Consider the following 25,329-nt stretch of genomic DNA (forward strand, 5'->3'; position numbering starts at 1 on the left):
ACTATCTTTTACCAATAATGACATTAAAGTATCGTGTTGGCATTTGTACTGGCTTACTGGAAAATATTAAAATTGTTTATATTTAACTAAATTAGTAGTATAATCAGTTTAGAGTGAAATATTTTAAATACTACTAGCTAAAAGCAAATATAACTCTTAGGACGTAATTTTGAAATGAATGAGCAAATTCTTCGAAACGACGTTACCAGATCCACCTGTGTTTCCCGTCAAATGAATCGTCTTCCAACTGTCGTTTAAGAGTTGACCCATCCGGAAAACAAGCCGAATAAAGGATACGTCATCGGCCTGTAGCCTGTCGCTTACAGGCTACGTAGCACCAAGAAAAACAATTGTCCGGATAAAAGGTTTTGATTAATTAACGGTTGCGCTATATGTTCAGTCCCATCCGACCGTGAAAGTACTGACTGTCGCATCCTATTCCGGTCTGGTTAACATTTTGTGGTCTTTTTAACTGCGATCCCGTTAACCGCTCGGTCACGCGGCTGAAACTTAATTAATTATAACATCACAATAGAAAAATAAACACTCAGCGAGCTACTCGCTCCATGCAATCTATGGTATTGTATAGTTTAATTAAAGTCAAGCAAGGTTTGCTTTACGTAATTTATTTTGCAGATGTATAATTACATCGTAAATTCATGTTGCACATTTTGAGTGTTGGATAAAACTTTACGGATATCAAGATTCTAACCCATTACATATTTCTTTAGGTTAAAATAAGTTTTTAATAAAAAATAAATACACAATCTGTACATGCTTCTGCAGGTAACAGTAATATAAAAGCATTTTTTAAAGCTATTTTTAGTTATTTTTCCAACCAATTTAAGCTCATAAAAATACGAATATATTGTTTTCATACTTAAAAACCGTAGTAATAAGCACAAATTTATCCAAGCGATAGATGATATAATCAAGAATTTCAGTGTATATATATGAAGTTTAGAACCCGTGGCCTCTGAGTAACTAATCTCTACCGTTATTCCGACATTTTATTTATATGTTTGCAAAATAAATAATTCATACCGCAGTCCTGCGTTTAAGAGTATTTAGATTATATCTAGACTCGAGTAAGATCATACTGACTCTTATGTGATTGCTGAATTAGAGCAGATTTAACGTTAATAAGTTGGAAAACTATTTTATCCTAAATCATGAATGTTCAATTTTTATTAGACTTTTTCGTGATTTTTTTACATACGATGTAATATTGAATTAAACTTATACGTATGGTATATTGAATGATATCAATGATACTATACTAACAAATATTTACACTATAGTAATTAATTGCCTTAAAAACAATAAAGAATCTATAGAAAATAAAATATATTCAATGTGTTTGTTAATTTATTTAATGCATGTTAAAGTATGATATTTGCATTTATTCATCAAATATAAGTTTGAATACAAAATTTACTAACGAACATTAAAATAATAATTATATTATGCATATATTAGCAAATATTAATGTTTGTTTTTCTTTAGAGAAATTTTCGTCAATTTTTATTTATTGCAGTATGAAGTAAAACATTTTTTTAAATTTCATACATACCAAAATTTTAATCAGACATATAAGCTTTCTATAGAAAACTTTAAATAATATAATAAAATATAAACTTTTACCCTATAAAATAATCTAGTATATTTCTATACAAATAATAATTACTGATAATCAACTCTGATTACCAAGATTCTATGATATTCAATTCAATGCATATTTCTTATTTAAGCATAACAGATTCAACATTCCAGACTTTCAATAAAGTCTGATAGTCGTAAAATCATTATTGCTACAAAAACCTAACCTTACTTAGCACATAATACAACATAATTAATTTCAAGATAATTTAGCCTAGCTTACTGATCATTAAGAGTCGAATCCTAAAATATTTTTGGTGCTAAACGTGCATTTACTATATTGTACATTTAGCATTATTAACCATCAACAATCTGTGTGGCATTAAAAAAATTAGAATCTGACTTTTATTTTAATATTGGAGCAAAATTAAAAATAGATTAAAATACTACTTACACTCTACATCGACGATGATCCTTTTCGACACTGACGGCGGTACACCGTTCGTCGCTATACAGAGATACGCTCCCATCTCAGTCCTGCTGATCCTCGCCAAATTGAGCTGCTCGCCCTCGTGGACGGTGACTGTAAATTTACAAAACACAAATTAACACTAAAGTCTTCTTACACACATACATACGTGTTACGTTAATTTGAGAGCAAGAGCTGCGCGTGTACTGTCAGTACTTTGTACGCACACATAGTATCGGCTGTTTTCTCATGTGAGAATTTCATTAAGGAATATGTTTCGTTCCGTCTGGATAAGTTTTAACCGTGTTCAAGATAAATGTTGTACCCAAGATAAATGTTGTACGCAATAGACGAGTTGGAACCAACACATGCACCGAACACTTGACACGCACTCGTGTTATGTGTGTTCATGTTCAATTAATTACTTGTACACGCACCGAGTTGCTATAATATACTACTGGTGTTTGCGTTTATGATATATTACGACTAGCCAATTGATTTGGTAATGTGAGTTAATAATTATTAAGCAATTAGTACGTGTATCAAATTAATAATGCATTGACTTCTTGATACAGCTGCGGTGGCTACGAAGCAAGCCACTTTTAAATTTGTATAATTTATAAAATCAAATATTTTTTATTTATTCAAGAGAGTATATGAAACAAAGTACACGTTGAGTTTATATAAGTTTTTATCGCAAAAGAACTTATTTAGGTCAAAAGACAGATTTACAGTTATATTCGGCAAGTCTTTTCAAAGAGTCTCTTTGTCAAAAAAGGTTCAGAAAATAAAACGTCCGATGTGTATTTATTATTTAATATACTAGTATCATACCCGTAGTATATATTTTATAAAAAAAATATTGTAGTTGTAATATAAAATAAAATATAATTTAAATGTATTAATAAAATATTAAATCTTGTAAATAAATTTATTTTAAGTGAAAAATTAAAAAAATATATTTCAGTTCAACATAAAGGAAAAACATATTTTGATTTTTCATTATATTTTATGTGCTAATATAAACACATTAGGGCACTTGAAATTCTTGCTTTCAATTTTGCTATAGCAAGTGATTAGAGTCAACGTTAGCGCCTCTAAAGCTTCTCACGTCGATAAGGTTAAAGCGATGTCTGGAAGCCACGAGGAAGTGGTCTATATGTTTTGAAGTGTTCTCATTTATACTGCGCCACGTACCTTTATACGTATTTTTATGTCGGAATATTATTCCACCATAATTTTCTTTACCAATATATATTTCAAAGCTCTTGTGAATTCAAACCCACGGCTACAATTATCAAATATATTTCATTGTACAATATAATTCGATATCTCCCGTCATACGTTAGAGACGAATTAGTTACGTGGTGTGTACGTACTGGATGATACTTTGAGATACGCAGGGTGGTATAACTAATTTGGAAACGGGCGTACGCACCCCGGATTACAGATCTTGCTCTTATCTCAATCGGGGTGATATTGTTTGAATATGCAATGATCTGACTTAATTTAATACGAAGCGAAATTTAACACTTGTCGTACGTAAGATAACGTCACGTAGTTAATCCAATGAATATTTTTGATTGTAAACATACTTAACAATAACATTTCAAAATGAACGTCGCACAGTTTCTTGTTGTGTTGCTCGTATATAATATTATTTACTCGTATATATTATTATACAACCATATTACTTATCGTTGTAATAATCATTAATTAAATTAATAATATATATTTAAATTTAAGCGATTCAATATTAATCATATGAAGTGTTACAAAGATGCACTTTGGAATGCCTTATACGATTACGAAAGCTTAGATCACAAAATAAGTGCTTCACGTTGATTTTAATATATTTATTTTTGCTAAAAATATAAATGATTTTTTAATCGTTTATGCAACTTAATTTGTTACTTGTTTGACAACGTGAGTTTTCCATAGAAATCTTTCTATGTTACAGCTTCATGGTTCAACCCTTTAGCAAGTCGCATAAAAACTAAAAACATATCATCCCAAACGAACGAAAATATCAGTTTGAATAATACCCGCTCAGATTTCGATCAAAGTTTTCGCATCATAGCAGAATCGTTGGGGAGTAGTAAGCAGCAGTAGGTACTAGGTAGCTACGTTATCTCGCGTCGTAGTTTTTGAGGTCGGTCGGTCCCATATATAACATAAATCATTGACCGGTCGGTACACGGTGGCTAAAAAACACCTTACGAAGGCCATTCCGGCCGGTGCTCGTGAGGCCATTAGGCGGTCATTCAAAAGTTTGCCCGGTCATAAAATCGAATCACTAGTCATTTGGTCCATTCTTCGCGCTCGATGGGACGTTATTGACTTTTCAAGTTTTCCTTTGCCCGTGGAGAAATCCACCGACCGACCCTTGTTACGCGCGACTGATGATATCCGGACATTTTTGTCACACGTCACCCCTTCTCGGCGGAGAGGTGGTAAAGTGTGCGATTATTGCCCCGGTGGTTGATAAGTCGCTTGTTCCGCGACAAAAGGGGCGTGGTGTGTGATGGGATTATTGCGGTAATTCTGCGAAAAATAAGCTTTTACATCATACTTTTTCAAGATATTTTTGCTGTTTTTTGAATAAACATACTACATATAATGGTGTGAATAAACATACAATACTGCAAAACACACTGTTTTTATATAAGGTTATAAGTTATTACGATAAAAAATAATTTTTGCAAGGTTATATCTTGGTCATATTTTACCAAATGAATAACCAAAAAGTGTCTTATGTGCTACCAAGATGCAATAACTTCATTCTATTTTATCATATTTTTAGAGATTTGTTACGTGACATTATTATTTCATCAAATTATCTATGCAAATAAACATCTTTACCACTAGTTTTCCGCTACTGTACTAAAACACTGGTACTTTAATATATTTTCTATGCATTAAAGAAGTATTTTTACAATAGGATTCCTAAAAATGGTGAGTCTCGTATTTTTCATACATTTTACATGCCCAAAATTCTTTTATAAAATATATGAAAAAAAGATAATGCATTCTCGTAAAAAATTTATTTAAATAAATATGTTGTGGAAAAAATGTTTGCCAGCACGTCAAGCATACAAAGTACAAACAGAAAAATCTGTCCACTGACAAACAATTTATAGTTTTGTTTTTAGAAGGTTTTTTAATAACCAATTGTCATATTTATTTAGACGAAAACAGAGCATGACTAAAACATGATCTTTGAAATAAATAAACATTTTTTGATAAATAAATTTTACACGGGGTTTGTGTTTTTTATTTATTTATTTTATTTGCAGTGTAAATTATTTATTTATATACATTATGGTGGTTCTAGGAAAGTTCACTGATCTGCAATTCATCGAATAGAAAGTTTATGGATTCTACAATTGATTGCCAGTGATTTAATTTAATAAAAACCATTAAATGTTAAATAACGTATTTCTTTTTTAAGTTCAAAAAATCGGCTAAAAGGCTCAGATTTTTTGAGTTTTTTATAACTTCCCAATACTAAATAAGTACTTGCAGTTTACAAATGTTTTCATTCTCAAATTATTTCTCGCGAATTTCTTGAGAAAAAATGACAAACTTCTTCTTGAAAAAAAATGACAAAATTTTTTAATTTTTTTACAACCACTTCCACTTTTTATACCGCTACATCAGAAATAGTGGGTCCGTGACAGATGTTTGAAAATATGCATACTTTCTTGAGAGCTTTTTATAAAGGTCAGAAATATTTGAATGATATAAAATTATTTACAATTTTTTCGACGACTCTGATTATCATTATCTTTGCTTTGGTAATCTAAGGACTACAATAATAATTATATTACAAATAAAATCTCCGCATGATATCTAGCAAAAATTTGCTGGTCAGTATAAAATCTAGTGAATTTAAAATATTAATTTGGTATCTACTGATCCAAAATTACGTCTCTCAATCTTAGATGTGCAGCCCTGCCTCTTTTCTTATTTTAAAAATATTATAAAAATATTCTTGAGAAATCATGTTTTCATAAGAAATGAGTAATGTTCCCCAAGAAAAAACACTTCGTAAAAAATGCATTAATTTCCAGTACTTTGAATTTTCACCCCTGAAATTCGCATCTATCCCCAAAAAGCAAAATCACGCTTAGCGAAAACGAGCTGGTATACGTGTCTGATACGCCGATACGCGCCGCCGCTAATAGAATCGTCTTCGACATCATTGGAAGTTTAACGGCGGGGAAAATTTGAGCGCGTCGCATTATTTGTTTTACAAGGTTCCGGGGGCTGTTTGTCAACAGTGTCTCTCTTTCCGCAAGGGTCGCGAACGGGGGTAGAGAAGGCTTTCGAAGGGCCGTCACGTAGGTCGCATTTTTCGCCGCTTAAAAAAGGGAACGGTATCACGTATGTTTTTTATAAGCCAACCATCGCTCACCGGGGGCCTTTACTATTGTATTATGTGTACTACTATGTTTTTAGGACGATGATGGGTTACACATAGTTCTAGCCGCAATAAAAATGGCTCTGTGTCTTTTGTCTTTGTACGAAAATTTGGATTTGCATAAGATAGGTAGTATATAACCCTTTTATCTTAGACTAGAAAATATAGAATGGGATGAACATAGAATAGAGTCCGACTCTAAAGTCTATTTGACTATGATTAAAGATCTGTATGGTCTGTACAAATAATATATACCAAGTTTTTTCATATATATACAGGATTTAGGGGTGTTAAAAACAATTCAAGAAATTAAATAATACATTATTTATAATTAAATAATACATTATTTATAATTAAATAATACATTATTTATAATTAAATAATACATTATTTAATTAAACTTAGTTTTAGACATTTAAAAAATGTAAATAAACCCAAATATGGCTTCAACATTATCTAATCATAAAATGAAAATGAGGAGCGTTTAATGAAAAAGAGGATGAAGTTTATTTTTTGTTGAATTAATTAAGCATGTTTTTGCAGTACAATAAAACCTAATTTATAATATGACTATAAGATTTCTAGTGCACATCACTGTTCATTTAAAAAACTGAACATACATCTCGAATATGAAAATCAGTCAAAGAATCTAATGCTCTAAAACAGCGTTGGTATTAAAAATCAAACTGAAATTATGCTGATCTAAGAACTGTAACTTAAATTAATTTAAAACACTGTTTGAACAAAGCAACAAATAATTGGGTTTAATTGCTATTAAATTACATAACTTTTGGATTAGATTTTAAAACTTTTGTAAACAGCAATCGCATTTCAATTCTTAGTTGACATCGACACATTGTAACCGGATTTATAATCACATTGAAATCAGATATATAATTTTAGGAATTATTAATTTAAACGTTTTTATAAGACTTAACTGCATAATGAAAAATACACTGCACTCAAAAGAAATGTCCTGATTATGACGCCTGTTTATAAAAGTACGTTAAGTTTTCCGTATGAAGCATACCAGAAGTAAAATTGTAACATCAATTTAAATACTTTTTGCATCTCTATTTTCATTATTTAACCAGATATTAATATTAGTATCGATATCTGGTTTTATGTACTACTAATATCGAAAAAACAAGCTCAGTGTTCACACATCGGCACATATCCAAACACGCTACGTTACTACCCTCTTCTAAATAAAGAGGATATTAACGTTAAATGAAAAACAAGAGTTAAGTACTACATGGGCTTACACCTAGACAAAAGATTTAATAAACATATTCAGAAACTTTGCTCTATAAGACTTGCCACCATTCGGTCCTTAAACATATATTTAATAAAAAAGCGCGTTAACTTTAAAATATATTTTTTTAACCTTTAAACAATTAATCATACATATTTCAACATATGAATGACCAGTGTTAAGTAACCCCAGTAAGTCATTTAAAATAAAGCTATAAAAAAATTACATATTACCATGCGCGTAGGATGATATACTTACCCTTTCGCTCGCTCGCGTGTTAAATGATGAGAGTGAGTGAAAGATAAGGGCGTGCGGAACACATTTACTCTCGTCACTTAACACACGAGCGAGCGAAAGGTAAAGTATCTCATCGTACGCGCCTGTTTATTTTGTAATTTTAGTTTGAGTAGAAAGTCAGGTTGTACTCAACCCATTGGTTATGTAATATAGGTTAGCCTGCAAAAAATAAATATTGAGCTTTAAATGCAGTCCTTGACAATTTTTTGTCAGGCAATGTGGCGCTAAAGAACCAAAAGGTTAGACACCATTAAAAATTACATGTTTACAAGTAGATTTCCTCGACAGCAGATACATATTTTTCGAAAAAATGGTTTTGTTTTAATCCTTGACTTCATAAAACTGTATTCATGCTTGAAAATGTAAGTTTTTCTACTTTACTTGAAAAATATTTAAAATTAAAAAAAAAAATAGAATAAAAAATATATTTAGTTATTATTTCAATGATAAAGCTCTGGACTATTTTAACTATTAGGGATCTAGAGCTATTAAAAAATAAATTAATATCTTTAAAGCAAGATGTGTTAAGGAATTTTGTGTTTCTACTTAAATTTAAATCTAGAGATTAGTTGATTCTTATGGTTTTCGGTATGATTAGAGAAAAGTATTTTTAAGGTTCAGATTATTATTTAAAGCACTTAATTTAAATGACTTTGAATTTCTAGTGTTATACCACACCGAGCAAGCATATGTAATTATCGGTCTTATTAACCGTTTATATTATTTTCTTAGTAATGCGCTTTTTTTTGTTAAAGATCAGTTTAAGAGTCACAATGGCAGCAAGACATTTAGACCTAAAACTTAGCAACATATTTGACGCTTGCCTATAATTTAAATATTTTTTTTTACTTTTGCGAGCTGAAATCAAGGTTCTGGGTATTGTAAAAAAAATTGCTTTAGTTTTCTCTTGGTTTGTTTTTTATTTTTGCTTAATAAAGTAACAAATTTAAGTTAAATTTGCTTAAGACTGTAAGAACCAGTTATAACAAATGTCGTTTGCCTATAAAATCAGTGGACATATTTTATAAAACATTAGGGTATAATTAGTTAAGGCAAACAGATATTATATAATTATAAAGTTACAAAAAGGTTACTTTCTAATAAACAAACGTTTTTATTTGTACAATAAACATATACATATAAATGTTTATTTGTAATAAATACTTCTTTGACAAATACATCTATATATTTTGAGTAACGAACCTTGAAATGTACTTCGTCCGCCCGTCGGTTAAATAAGAGATAAATTTTATCAAGCGGAAGAAAACACAGCTTTCGTAGTCTGTAACGCGTCTAATAGGAGGAAAGAGGGGAAATGGCGACTACTTAAATTTATAAACGAGAAAGGAGCAATACAATTTATGATTCTTAACCCCTTGAATATTAAAACATTTATATTAAATCTATTCTTTAGTAAAGCGCATTATTTCGTTTTAATTTTAAATCACTACTTGGGTAAAACAATATAGCATTGTAATGAAATTTTAATTTAAATATGACTGCCATGCTAACTGTGCATATATAAAAACCTAAGGAATATTGTGTATCTTAGTGCTTAAGTTAAATTGAAAAACGATAAAAAGATAATATAGGAACATACATTTTTATAAAAAAATATTTAATAACTTTTTTATAAAAAAATATTTAATAACTGAATGAATACCTTTAGGTAATAATTTGTTTTATATATAACGTGTAACTTTCCGTTTAAAATATTTAAAACCATCTATGACAAAAACGTATTATAATTAATCACATACGACTTCACAACGTTACTAGTGGCGATATCTGTCTTTTTTAAATAACTTTAATAACATGCAATTTTGTGTAAATTGTTTATTAGATAAAAATTCTGCCGATGTGAATTTTGGGAAGAAATTTATTTTAATATTTTAATGTAAAGTCCAGATGTGCACCAACGCAGATATAATAAAAGACGTACTCAGGTGTCAACCGCAACCCACTAGTTATTAAAACTTAAATGAAAAGAAAACGACATTCATTTCAGAATTACCTAATAATAACATCCTAGTAAACGTGATTTCTGCTAAAATATATGTTTTTTTTATATTGACTTGAAAATTTATAAAACATATACTGACCTGAAATATTATTTTATTTTCTTCATACTTTCACCTAGTAAGCATTCAACTTTTGACCCAAAACGAGCATATGAAAGTAAAGAGAAGCAAGGAAAGTAAAAAGATAAAAAAATGAAAATAAAGCGCGTGAGGATTCTTGGCACGATCTCGATGCAAAAAGTGCCTAGGCAGTCGCGCCAAACATTCGAGCACGTCTCGGCATGAATAAGTGATGTTCGGCAATTTGGTCCGCGGGCATAAGACACGCGGCACTGCACCCAGCGAATTTCGTAGCTTTATTTAATAGCCACCCTCTATATGTGTGTTAGTATGTGCTTATACAATTCATCCAGCAAAGTGCTCCCATTGCGCTGATTAAAACTAACGAAACTGCTGGAGCGAACCGGATACTGGATGCCAAAACCGGACATGAGGCGCACTTGCATCATTTGCATTATCAATAAGACGGCATTTAGCGAGATGTTGTTTGAATGCATGAGAAACTGTAGTTAGAAATGTATAGTAATTAGTATAAACAATGTAAAGGGTTCACCAGAAATACCCAATAGCAATGAAGAACTTTACAGGAGGGCTAAAAAAACAATGAGCTTTTAATAGCTGTCAACTAAATCCATTAAAATACATTTTTTAGGTATTTTTCAATCCAAAAAGAGCAATCATAGAGTTTTAAATTTATTATGATTATTTTATAACAATAATTATTTAACGCTATATAAATAATAAAAACTACGATTTAAGTAATAATCATAAAGCGAATTTACGGCTAAGCTAAATCAATACGGTTACGCTATTTTTTTAAATAGTAAATTGTCTAAGTAAATATGATACATAAAGATCTAGGATACTAATAAAAAAATTCAACTGACTCTAAAGTAGAACTTCTAAGAGTCATTTGTTGGACGAATCTAACAAATAAAAATTTGAGATTTAATTAAAATCATTCCTTTTTGAAAACATGGATAATATGATATTAATTATATCTACAATAATATAAATTTCAGGTAATAAAATATGTAATTAGCTTATGAGACTTTAAGGATTGTACATACATATATTAAAAAGCTTGCAAGACAGTCATGGTCATAATAATGGGACACCCCTTAAAATGGTGTGTAACGCTTTACAAGTGCATAATCCGATCGAGATATTTTAGCAGGTAGTTGTCACTGTATTTCTGAGAGCAATATAAAAAAAATTCTCGTTTTTATTTGCTCACTTGAATTTTAAAAAAGGGTTGCAGGTCTAATTGTTCAGTCTCGCTTAAGTGACCATTATGATCAGTTGCGTGATTTCTGCCTTTATTTGTCGCTATAATTTTATTTATTTTAATTATTACATTAACATTTAAAAAATGCCAAAAAACAGGAATTAAGTGAAGCTATAATAGCGAATTTAATTTTATTGCATTCGAAGGGACTGAATATATCAGAAATAAGTAAGCAAATTAATTGTTCACAACATGCTGTTAAAATAATTTTAAACGAATATGGTTCTTAAAAATCGAAGCCAAGAACTGAAAGAAAACGAAAGACAATTACTTAAGAAAATCAAATGAAAGTCTCTACAAGCGAAAAGCCATCCATTTTTCGCGGACGGTGAGAAAAAGGCTCAACGATGTGGGATTCAGAGGTTGTAAAGCCCGACTGTGGCTTTCAGAAATACATAAAACTTGAAGGTTAGAGTGGGTCCAAAAACACCAAGATTGAACATCTGAAGATTGGGCGAATGTCATTAGGTCTGATGAATTACACTTTGAGGTATTTTAAATTAAAATTGATTTATTTAAAAAATATTAAAAACTTAATTTACTCAAAAATTTCTAAAACAATTTTTTTTTACATTTTGTGACCCCTGGCTTAGTACACGTGCGTCAAAGAGTTGGATAAGAATATCTAGCTGATTGCGTAGTACCTAAAGTCAAATATTTGGCGGAAGTTGCATGGCAGTAGCAGTGGTAGAAAACCTGTAGAATAGTGACATTTATATTTCGATGTTAGAATCCACTTTAATGGATTCCTACTTGAAAATATTTCCACTTACAGACCACAACTGACATCCGATTCCAGTAAGAAAACGCTTCATGCCATAATTCGCTAAAAAGCAAAGGTTAGCTTGCGTCAAAAGGTTTGCTCCTCTTAGAATGGCCTACACAGTCACGGGACCTAAATCATATAAAGCATTTATGGGCAAAATTAAATTAAATGATTGCCCATCACAATTGCAAATCAAAAATTAAGCTGCAATTAAAATTGCAGCTGGAATGGAGACAGTATGCCTAAGCTAAGGGTGACCTACTAAATATCACAAATAAGCTTAAAATAAATACTTTCAGTAACCTTAAACGTTTTTTATTTATATTTTCACTATTTTTTTTAGAAATAACGCATTTATTGGAGTGTCAAATTAATATGGCCAAGACTGTGTAAGTGTAAGAGTTATAATAATTTTATAATAACAGTAGAAATAATGTTCATATGCAAGATTAATTTTACAATTTACTAAAATATAAACATATATTTTTTAAAATGTCGTCAAAACAATGCCTTGTATCAGAATTAACCAAAAATAAGATGCTGCTTTGTGTAAAAGATTTTATGATTTTGGATTAGTTTTCAAACATTTTAAATATAAAGTTTGCAACATGGAATAAGTGCATAATCATTAATAAGTGTTAATAAGGCACAAAATTAAAATAAAGTGAATGTCTACTAATATATGTATATGCATATATTAAAAAAATCTTGATGGTATTTTTATTCGTATCTCAATAATGTATTGAAACATAACATATTTGACAAAACTAATTATAAGTATAATTATAATTAAAAAAATTAACCAAGCAGTTATAACGATTGTATCAAATCTAAATTTGATTTAAAAAAATCAGTTTAAAAATAAAATTATTAATATTTAGGTTAAATGCACTTTTCTTTGTACTTTTTACTGTGCACTTACTAAGCGTAACGCTATTAATTAATATTAAAAAATAAAATTGCAAATTTTATTATTTACTTAAGCTTAGAATTTCCTAGCTTTTCTTATTTTAATGGAATATTAAAATGGATAATTTTTATATAATTAAAAGGCTAATTTATTAATAGTCTATGGGAAAAAAATGTTTCTAAAAAGAGTGACGTTAAGAATCAAAATAAGTAAAATTTAATAAGTGTTATAAAGTTGATTTGTATAAATACACAATGTTAAAAAAAAGACGTAAAAATAAAAATATTTTTAAAAATATAAATTTTTATTGTATTGTTTATGATCTTTAATGAAAAATTTTAAGCACACTTAAAAATGTCTTCTTAGAAAATTAAATAATAATTAAAAGAAATACGTAAATATTTTTCATAATAACTTATTTTTTTTCAATTATTCTTCTACTTCTTCTACTTAAATTTTTCTACAACTTCTTCCTAAATTATTTGGTTTGCTTCATTATTTTGTATACGTTAGTAAAGATATTTAAAACCTGCTTTTTTTCTTTCATAAGCAAAATAACTTTTTAATTTTACGTAAAGCTTTAATCAGTGTTCATTATTTTGATTTAAATTACTGTTAAACTAGCTGTAGCAGAATTGTTAATTTAAATATTTTTTTATTGTGCGTTAATTCAAAAAACATATGATAAAGTCAAACATTGGTAAAAATTTCCAATATTTCTAAAAAGTTAATTTAGTAGTTAGTAAGATAAATATATAATAAGAAAAACATAAGTGTTTTTTAATTTGAAACAAACCACGCATCAAAATCCTGAGCACAAAATTATTTAAATGAAATTTAAGACGAAACTTTTTACGCGTTAAAAGCACCATAAAAAAAATATTTGACAAGCAATGGCACTTTGTCCCACAATTGTCATTGCTTGTCATCTGCTGTTGGTCATAAACTCCATAGGATTAGATAAAAGCATCGTAATGGTCGTTTGGAAGCTTTTGCAAAAATATTGTATATACATATATATATATTAACAAAAGGGATTTAGATTGGGATTCGAAACGTCAATTCGCTTGGTTACCGCATACAAAAATAAGCAACATGTTCCGCGAGAAAACATACAAACCTAACCAAATCCAATTACACCCTTAAATATTCGTTATTGGCATAACAGTGATAAGTGGATGAACACGGAACCATACTTGCTGATGAAGTGTATAAAAACGTTTACAATTCTTGCTTCTAACAATGAACTAAGAACTTTTGAGCTTTTTAACTTGCACACACAAGAGTCTCTTGAAAATATGGATACATATATGTATGTTGTAATTAATACATGTGTATAAATTCAACTTTTCCGGTGTATATTTTGCTTGTCAATTCAAATCCTTTGGATCCTAAGACCTAGATCTTCCAAAAATACAAAGTATCTAGTTTGAAATGAGCCTGAAGACAAAGATGTCTAACTTTCGAATCCTAACAATGATATTTTAATTATTATGAGCATACCAAGATAAAGATGTTTTAGATCACGTTAATAAAGTTATTATTAAACACAAAAGCTAGTAAGGTATAGAGACAAACATTTAGCTGCGCTAAATATAAATTTTAGATGCCTTAGGCTAAGAATATTTTGTTGAAACACAACTTGTGTAAGAGAGTTATATACAGTCTAATAATAGAATTTGAGAGAAAATAAGATTAAAGCTGTTTTCATTGGCTTAAGATTACAAATTTAAATTTATATCTTTTATAATCTATATTCAAATGCATATTTCTACGTGAAAAGCTTTCAGCGTAACATATGCTTGAATAAATCGATTGAATACCCATACAGACGCAAAGCTCTAAAATGCAAGTGATAATAAACCATTGGTTGGGTAATATTAATAATAGATTAATACCCGATTTTAATAATTTTACCCAACGATAAGTAAATATTTAAAAAGCACTAGACTAAATCAGTCTGGAATGTTATTTGAATGTTATTTATAGCTGTATAACGCTTTAAATTAAATCGAGATGATTTATTATTCATTAGCAATTGATTGTTTAATCTTAATAAAGCACAAGTTAGCGATACTGTGCCACAACCGCGACAGTAGTAAAATATTTTTACATCAGTAATACATCCACGTAAACCCATTCCCAAGACCGTTGGTGACAAACGGACTCACTCTGAAGATTCATCCGATTCCGAGACGGGTTCATATATTTATTGTAACGTTCTCGATGCAGCCCGGGACACTTATCGACTGTATTTTACTCCCGCACATAGCCTGAGCTTTCCACCATTCAATTTCTAAGTTTGCTCGTCTGCATATAAATTGGCTGATGCGCTAAGAAAAGCGCTTCTTCTCAGTACTAGAATTCTCGCGGTTTCCTTTTTATTGTATCGAGCTGGCGTTGTTTAATTACCGCCTTTGTTGCGGAATACACGTCGAAGTTATAGCGTATTACGTGCACTTAATTATAACTTTACTAATATTATTATTATTACCATTGAATCAATACATTGGCGTACGAAACAATGGTTGAAAGAAATAATTCGTATACTTTTACGTTATTTTTAAGAAATCAATTGACAATTTTTTTTCTGTGTTTTATAAAAATATAAAATTAAAATCTAGCCTTCATAGCTAATAAGAAATATATTTTTACTACAAAATAATTATTTTATATAAATTGCATAACATGACTTGTGTAGTCAATACAGTTTTCTAAATGCTATTTTTTTTTTTATAAAAATGATAAAAACTATCTAGAACATATCTTTATGAATTAGGTTCCAAAAGATCTAGCGTATTAGATGCTGTAATATTAAGCAAGTGTGACATTTCGTTATTAAGCTAAAGTGTATTTTTTATTAGACATAATAAAAAAATAAACGACTAGAATTCTTTTTCTTTATACAACAGTCCATTTATTATTATTTATATTTTAGTGCATGTAGATCAAATAATTAATATAGTTTGAAAACTCTGTTTTGTTCTTTGTTATTAAAACATCTATGTATTCCTTTCAAGATTTCATTACACAAAACGTCAAGACCAACATTGAGAAAAATTTAAAGCAATAAAAAGCAATAATACAAAATATACAGGGTTCACATCTATAATTTTTTGGGTTGATTTGTTCATCCGATTATTAATTGCATCATACAAAATAAACATCTATTGAAAATGTTTGTTTTTTGTAAAATCATGCTTTTTAAATATAATATCAAAATAGTGAACCCCTTCCTTGTCAGAACTAATAAAATTTTCATGAGTTATTCAACAAAGTTCCAAGTAATATACAGACATACATACATAGATAGATAAGTGCTTTTTATAAAATGTCCAAATGCACTTACACATAGAGTCTAATCTAAATTTACGTCGGTGCAATCGTTGCAATCGATTCTAATTGAATTCCACCAACACAATGTAGCATGTTAGCTCCGTTTCCACCAATGAAAGGCCTATCGATTTCTTATCTCTCTCGTAGAAATTGACTCGAAACTAGAATTAAGTTAATTGAATAGACGCTGAAATAACACTCGATCCGGCCGATTGGTGGAAATTGATACCATTAGCCGTATCTATTTACGTAATTTGAACATTTGCTCTGCATAATAAAATGTAAAATTCACTTGACGTACTTCATTGATAGGCATTGATGCAAATACTTTAAAAATATTTTATAATCGCTTCATTTACATATATGTTAAATCTTTAATCTAAAAATAAGATATACGTAATAAAATAAAGCTATTATAAATATTACAAATGTATTTATTAAGTTTCTAAAATATATAATATATTACTAAAAACACTTTTTCTTACATTGAGCTAAACGCACTCGCACTTATATCAACAGTAATCACCAGAATAGAGATCTTTAGACATCATTAGAAACTCATTAATATATGATCCCAAACCTTTTCCGGAAAGAAACATGGTTGAGTTTTTATATTTTTTGTGACAAAAATAAAAATAGGCAAAAATATAAAAACAAATAAGCACTATTAAAATAAATTTAAACAGTAACTCTATATTAATAAATTTCTTAATAATTTCTATTATGTAAATACTTTGTTTTACTTAACATAAATTTTAAGAAAGGCAAATAAATTTATTTGATACTAAATTTATATACTCCTTAAAATAAGCAAGTAAAGCTATTTGCGACTATTGCATATATACAGTTCACATGATATTATTCTCTTTGGAATTATTTTGAATTGAGTGTAAAAAACTCATTATAGTTTAATTTTAAATATAAAATTAATTTACATAAATTTGTCACTTAATGTATCTAAAAATATATGCGTTAATGCAGGGTGTTTAATTATTTTTATGGGCGATGAAAAATAATTAACATTTAACTTTTATATATTAAAAATTTAAAGATTTGTACTCAAAAGCGAATTTAATAAATATATGTTTTAATATATTCAATTTTAAATTTGTGACTTTGTTTAAAAAATAAGCTTTTACAGATTTATTAAATAATAATATGCTTTCTAAAGTCTAACAAAGATATACAAGTATTTCAGTTTTTCTCTAAGTGTTTCTATTTCAAAAAAACATGTTAATAACATACTAAATAAAATAAAATGTAATATAAAATACATACTAATGTAAAAAAATATAAGTTAATAATAGTTTTACGTCATTGCGTAGCTTTTGTAAATGAAAAATACGATTTCTCTACATTGGCGTTATTATTATAGAACGTAATTAAGAAGTTGGTGGCCAAAGATGCAAACAAGAGCATTGTAACACTATTGTTAGATTCTAATAGAGTAGCATTTAAGAGATGTACATGTGTATATATTACGTTAAAGAACTAAAGACTATATGTGATATATTGTTAAACTAATTTGTCATTAAAAAAAGAGTTAAAATTTAGTTTTTTTATTCAAATAATAGATACATATCTCTCGATGTACCGAAAAGATTCAAAATGAAGTCAATATTAGATTATTAGTGTTAGTTACAGTACTTTTAATTAATTTTGGAGGTTTAGAAAAACAAGGTATTTATTGAAGTTAATGTAAAGTAATGAATAATGAAGTATTCGTTATAAATAATGTAAAATAAAAAATTTTCTTTTAAAAATCACTCTAATTTTATAATTAAAAATAAATTAATTATCTAGAAAAGGAGAAAGAGTAAATGGACAAAATCATTTATTTCCTAGTAATTTTAAAAGTTGTGCAACAATTCAGCAAATATAGCAACATTACAAAAAAATAAATTAATAATAGAACTAATAAATAAAAAAAAGCGTACGAATTGTAAATGTTAGTCCAGTGTTAAAAATATTTTTAAAATTATTAAATTTTGAAAAAAAAATATACCCTATTAGAATCAAAGTTTATGACCTTAAAATTTATATACATTTGTCATATATTAATTAACTGTATAAACAAATTTTGATAGAATTATGAGTACAGGTGGTGTAATTAAATAAGAAATCCCGAGTACTGTAGATGATAAAATATCGAAATCTACTTGGTAGTAGAAAACCTTACACCAAAAAGTTTCTGAAATTCTTAAGCAAGTGATATTCTGTTAACGAGATGTCTGATATAGTAAATAAGATAATAATTTAAAGCGCAACTTATTTGACTTTTGATGTAAACTATTAAATAGTGTATTGAAATATAACGAATGAAAACCACCGAAAAGTTACATTAATTTTATTTTTGCGGAATTTCGTTGCCTTAAATGCTTCAGTACTATATTTTTACAATAAACATTCGGATTTCTGTTTTTACAAAAATCTACATGTTATCGCACTTTACAATTAAATTAGGATTTTATAAATTTAGCTAATGGCTTAGCAAATATTTTAGTATGTATAAATTAAATAAAGAACTAATATTATTTAATATATATATTCGCTATCAACCGTAATAATATTACAATATATTTTTGCTACTAAATCTAATATCTAATATGCAACCATCAATACAAAATTTTAAGCTTGTAAATAGTATGTTTGTCTAGAAATTTATTTCAAGATATAAATTACTAATAAAGCTCTGAACTAAAAATTTAACTCATTCCTTATTCAATAAACCTCATAAGATCTGCTCATATTTTGTATATTTTAGACACACGCATAATCTTATCTACACAAACAAACATACTGCGAAAGCTTATACGTTTCGCATAATCTCGGTGCTCGCGTTATCCGCGGGGTAACAATTCGAAAATCTCATCCGCCACATCTTATATAGCCTCCTTAGCTATCATCCTACCAGCTAGCTACCTATTTGAATAATGAGCGATTTGATCCATATACGCGACATGAATCATGTCTCAGCGCCGGGCTATGCTAGTTTTACGGCTTGTTTGAATCCAATTTCGGGCGTGTACACACAACAGACAGATGGCAGGGGGAAACTCCAAGATACACATGCCCAAAATCGAGTCTATCCACGTAAGCCCATTCCCCATACCGGAACAAGACAAACGGGAAACCAACCCCTACCGCCCGTTTTGAAGATGTGTACATCTAGAAGAATATTTGAGACGGTTCGTGGATGCTAAATACCGCGAAAATGTAATTTATGATATACTATTAAAATAACAGACATATTAGAATATTTGATTAATCAAATTAACTATATAGAACGAAGTAGAAAATATAAATATGTTATAAGTTACAAGGTTTTGTGAATTTGAGCAACGATACGAGTTAGTGGTAAAAGGAAGGCGGATCCATCTTACACCTAATTGATCCCTAGAGACATGACCTCCTCTCATCGCCAACTTAAATTCGGCCTTTCACGGAGACAGCGGATTTTAGATTTTACCATTAAAAATACCGCTACGCCGACGCTCAAGGTCGAGTTCTGCCCCAGTAGCAACTTAGTTATACCGGTATTGACACAAACATTTTTGATTTAGAAGTTTAGTTGACCGTTTTTGACACTGCTTGATAACTTTTATTAAGTTCACAAAGACAATCCCGTTTTAAACAAATACTATAACCACAAAGTTGCTACAATATGTTACTTTCTAAGAATTCATATTATATAAATAACTATTTTATATACAAACATTTTATAAATAAATAAGCAACACGTGATTTATAAATATATTATTATGTGGGAAAATTTATATTATGTGCTGTGTCGCATTCGAGCTTTATCAAATATAAAGTATACAATAGCTTACGTCAAACGTCATGAAAGCTTACGTATTTTTATTCAGATGAACCTTAATTTGAGAGCTTATACATTTAATATTTTATAACGCGTTCTCACGCCCGATTCGATATCGAATTATTTCCGAAGAAAATACAAAAAGGAAGCAAGAGGGATATCGCTTGTCAAATTTCTATTGGATTTGCATATTTGTACACTCGAAGTGTATTGCCGTTTTTCATTTTATTTTTTAGCTGGAAACGTTAATAAATTTATGGAAGCTTCAGCCGTATTTCGCTCTCGCTTCGAGTACCTCGTTAGAATTTCAAATGGTACTAAGTGTGTGAGAGTATTTTTTTAAGTCAAAAGAAATGACACTCGCGAATTGTGAACTGACTTCTTAATACGTTTTTTTTCTTTCATGTGAATAAAAATATAGCGTATTATAATCTAGAAATGGGTAAAAATTGGATAAATGTTTGTATTATATTTGTATATAAACTCGTTATTATAATACTATGCTCATGATTAATAAGTATAATGTAATTAGTATATATAATTACAATAACTTATATGTGATACTATCACTGAAATATGATTCGATACATAAAGTTTATTATTAAACATTACATAGATTTACCCTTTAAGATATTATGTACAGGGTTAAACAATTATATGTTTACCGCTTAAATTACAAATAAATCAATCAGTCAAAACTTTATTGAGTGTATCTATATAGTGATTTTGGTAATATTATAATATTTAAAGGATTTTATTATTAAAAAAGTAATATGAGCGCAATTATAATATTTTTTAAATGTACGATATAAGGCAATTTATGCGTCAAATAATATAAAGAAATCACCATCTATATGTAATACAAAAAATATAAGTATTAAACTGTTAATACCTCAAGATAACATCTAAAATCACTAAAAAAATTGCTTGTCACTTAGTAAAGTGATATATAAAAAGCTGTTCATATACCAAAGTACTTTGCTACATTCCTAATTTTAATAACGCAAAAATAAAAAATGCAGCTCACAGATAAAAATGGGCTACCTTATAGTTTTAGAAAACCGTAGCTATGCAAAATACACATTTGCATATACCTACCACAGATATTACAAATACAGTAACAAAGGACGCCATTGCCCTTCTATTATTAAATACGTTTATAAACACACAATTACGACATAAAATTAATCTAATCGTCCTTAGTTAATAAAAAATGTCTAAAATTAGGCAGATAATCTATTAAATAATCAATTTAAATGATTATGATTTTAAAAATAAAAGCTAAATACTCTCTCTTAGAATAAAAATTTATGCTTTTAAAGCCAAAAACCAACAATAATTTTATCAACATTTAATATCTGCTACATTGTAAATAAAATACGATAATAAATAACTACAAAATTTACCATTTAAACTGCACATAAAACCGAATTTAATATATTTTATTGTCTATAAAAAAAACCCTGCTCTTAACTAATTATTTATTTAAAGAAAAGTCTGTGGCATCCTTTATATGTAATAGAGGAAGAAAACTAGGTGTTAGAATTAGCTAAAGTGTTAAAATAAAAGTATTATTTGATGGTAAAAATATAAGACATATCGCATAATTAATTTAAATATTTAAATACGTGTGAAGATCATAATATCAATGTACTCTGAATTCAAAAATATTTTCAGAAAGAATAAAACTATATAATATATAATGCGTTCAATGACTGCGAGTACCTGGATGAGAACAAATCAACATCGAACTTCTAAATTTATGCGCGTATCGTGGGACAAATTCAACATCTTAGTTTACCTTAAATATGCAGAAAACATAAAACACGATTATATTGGGATATCTGCAAATTTAAAAATATGCTTATTCTTGAGCCACTGTGTTTATTTTGAGATCACGAGAACGGGATAAATTTGTTTTGATATATGTAAATCACGAAATAATAATTAAACAGCAAGCTATTAAAGCTTCACAAGAAATATATGACGCATGTTATTAGATGCATAATGCTTGTGGTAAATCTTAGAACGTTTTCCTCGAAAATCACATTGATGAAGGATGACATTTTCATTTGAAATTATGGATTTTAGCATCTTGATAAAATACTTCTGATACAAAGAAATAACTAGTTTTGCTTTTATTAAATATTTTTTTTATTTTGATCAGCATCATTTGTAGCTTGTTATGTAAGTATCTAGATGTAATATAATTAATTCTATATTCGTCCTGGCAATATGGCAGTGGATAAATGTTCTTGTTATTGAACAAGAGGTCAAGTGTCAATACCTATTGCATATCTATATAAGACATAATGCCTTTTATGTTACGTCATGAAAACGACTCACCAAGCGGAATAAATCGCCCACTTTTCTTTCCTTATTTTTTTTACGGGGACGAAACCCGGCCCGCTTTTCGTTGCGCCCGCGGGCCGGAAAAAAGAGTCCCGGGCCGCACTCTCGGCTTGCCGGCCGCGTGCGCGCTCCCGAAAGTGAATTTTGAACAGGCGAATGATCCCATAAATTTTAATTTCGGCCCCACCGAAGATGGATTTTATTGAAATTCCAACTTTATTGGTGCCATCTATCATCGCGCGGTTGCACTGTATCAACGTGCGAAATCGCTCCACAAAAATCGGCTAATCATCGAGTTGAAACTCCAGGTTAGGGAACGGTAGCAAATTGGAAGCTCGTTAATATCGAACCCACATATTTCTTGTAATATATTAGCACCCCCTATAAAATAAATTTTAAGTGAATAAGAACATTTAGAGTAATTAAATGGTAACATTCCTTGTCTAGCAAGATCGCCAGATGTAATGCGATTTAAAAGACAATGTTTATAATGCCCCTCCCTGATCTCCACATAATATTTCTAATATAAATGACCAGAATCAGAGTGAAAATGTTGCGCCTTGTAAATGGAAATTGATAGACTGTATCACATAAAGGTCACTTCAAGATGTCTTCAAAAATTAAATGCGGATTATATCTTATAAAGACATTGACGTTCTCAGATAGCTATTTCCCAAACACGATACTGCCACCACTTTTATCCTAACATTATCACCTTTCAGTTTATACAAGCAAAGATGCATGCATGCAAGTTTCAAATTACGGACAAGATCTTCCTCATAAACTCACCTACCCAAGTATATAATATAATATGCATGCAAGCGTAGTCTGAATCGCCCGCCTCCGGGGAAGTATCGGATTCGTCGCTTTCACAAAGATGGCGTAATCGGAATTCGGTTTGTGTTAATTAAACTTAAAATTACACTTTGTCCCGATGATTAATTGGTGCGTCTAGGGCGCGAAATTACAACAAGGCGCGGAATAAACCCGGACGTGTCCAGGCCGTGCCCGAAAGGCGTTTGGCGATATTTCATGTTTATATTGAACGGCATCCCGCGGGAGTTGTGTACACAACAGGGTGCTCGCAAAATAGGTATGACTTACCCCTTCTGCGAGAACACGACTCGGCCCGAATATAAATTATTCATAGTGGCGTACTATGTAGGCAAGGAGACTTGTGCGCCATGGGCGCGTGGTGTGCGATTTTCAATATTTTGTGTAATAAAAAAATCCTATAAAATTACATATTAAATAATGCACAAAGATAAACAGATATCATATTTTATATACAGCTTAATCATATGCTAAACCAAATAATTAATTTCCTATATTTGTGTTCTGTATCATTTTGGCTAATTTTGTTACTAAAGGGTTGGACAACGTAGTCCTAAGCAAAACAGAAATTGTATATTACCACGATTTGGACCGACAGCAGGTCTTTCAACACAAGAATTTGCTATAATTTACCCTTCTTGAACGTCACTTTTAATAAAGGGTAGTTTTAGAACAGTACTTATGCCTCGTAATATTTTTAGCTACATAGATGCTCTTTTATAGCGATTAACTTAAGCAGCTCGGGATGGTAAAAAGTAGAGTATGTATTTTAGCTAATTTTCAGCTCCATTGCATATAATGAGCGTTTTTGGGCCTTCAATATATATAACGGATTTTTAATTAACCTTAACTTTAACGTCTAGTTAAAAACTGCGTCGCAAACATTTATTATCAGATTTAGTTTCCCTGATCATTTTCTAGCTCTTTCAATAAAATATATCGCACGAAGCACATTTCGAATATGTTAGCAAACGTTTATCGGATCCATATTTTTAAGCTTTAAGAATGTATCATCGATTTTAATTATAAAGATTAAAGTAACATTTATTTGTTGACATTAATCGTATTATTATCTCTGTTATTGTATCGTTACCAATATTTCGATGTAAATTAAGCTATTGAAATATGTACATATATTAAAAAAAATTTGCAAGCTACTGTTTCTATTAAATAATTACTGACATGAATATAATTTTATTGCAATTGACTCAAAAGCACTAAAAGCTTTCAATGGTACCTGTTTTAATATTAATATGACATTTTTGTAGTAGAACTCTCATTATTTTTACTTGGCATTCAATTCTAAAGTGTACAATAAAGATTTTTTTCAGTACGTTTATATAGTTATATTTTTCTCAAAATTTATTAGATATGCTCTGAAATCGTTATAACACGAATCATTGTTCCGTTGGGAAAGAATGGTTAACATATAGATTAACTGCTATGAATAGTGAAATATAACTATACATGGGACCAATATGCTTTTCTATCCATAATAAAAAATTAATCTTTGTTATAAATTAGCTAGTAGGACAACATATTCGTCCTCAATAATTTTAAGAAATCTGTATTTTATCAAACATAAATATATTTCGTCTGAATATCCTTAAAAGTATATTTTTATTTTAAGAACATTAAAATACGATTTATAGATTTAGTATAGTAGACCCTCCAATAACACGGTAAATTAGGAACGTGCTATTTGGGCACGTGTAGCTGTGAGACTAGAAAACAATTTTTTGCAATACGTATGTACGAATAGCACATACCGAATTAATCGTGTATTATTAATATTTATCTGTGCAATAATTTTTTTAAATACTAAATAAAAAAACGCATTGATTTTGTTCTAAAAATAATTTACACACAGCTGCATCATTTAAAACACTTGCAAAAGTA

General features: G+C 29.3%; 1 protein-coding gene across 3 annotated transcripts in view; it reads right to left on the reverse strand.

Annotated features, from left to right (window-relative positions):
- LOC148228183 (lachesin-like) overlaps positions 1 to 25,329 on the reverse strand; it is a 174,390-nt gene that overhangs the window by 46,250 nt on the left and 102,811 nt on the right. For 2 of the 3 annotated variants that reach the window (XM_088199670.1, XM_088199671.1), the window contains one exon: positions 2,054 to 2,182. In XM_088199670.1, the coding sequence (XP_088055796.1) occupies positions 2,054 to 2,182 (129 nt within the window). Of the gene's footprint in view, positions 1 to 2,053; positions 2,183 to 2,393; positions 2,491 to 25,329 lie in introns of those variants that run through there. The other variant, XM_088199672.1, reaches the window with a different exon arrangement.

The sequence above is a fragment of the Plectrocnemia conspersa genome, unplaced genomic scaffold (assembly GCF_051122295.1).
Source record: "Plectrocnemia conspersa isolate PC_06_02 unplaced genomic scaffold, ASM5112229v1 ptg000012l, whole genome shotgun sequence".
NCBI lineage: Eukaryota > Metazoa > Arthropoda > Insecta > Trichoptera > Polycentropodidae > Plectrocnemia > Plectrocnemia conspersa.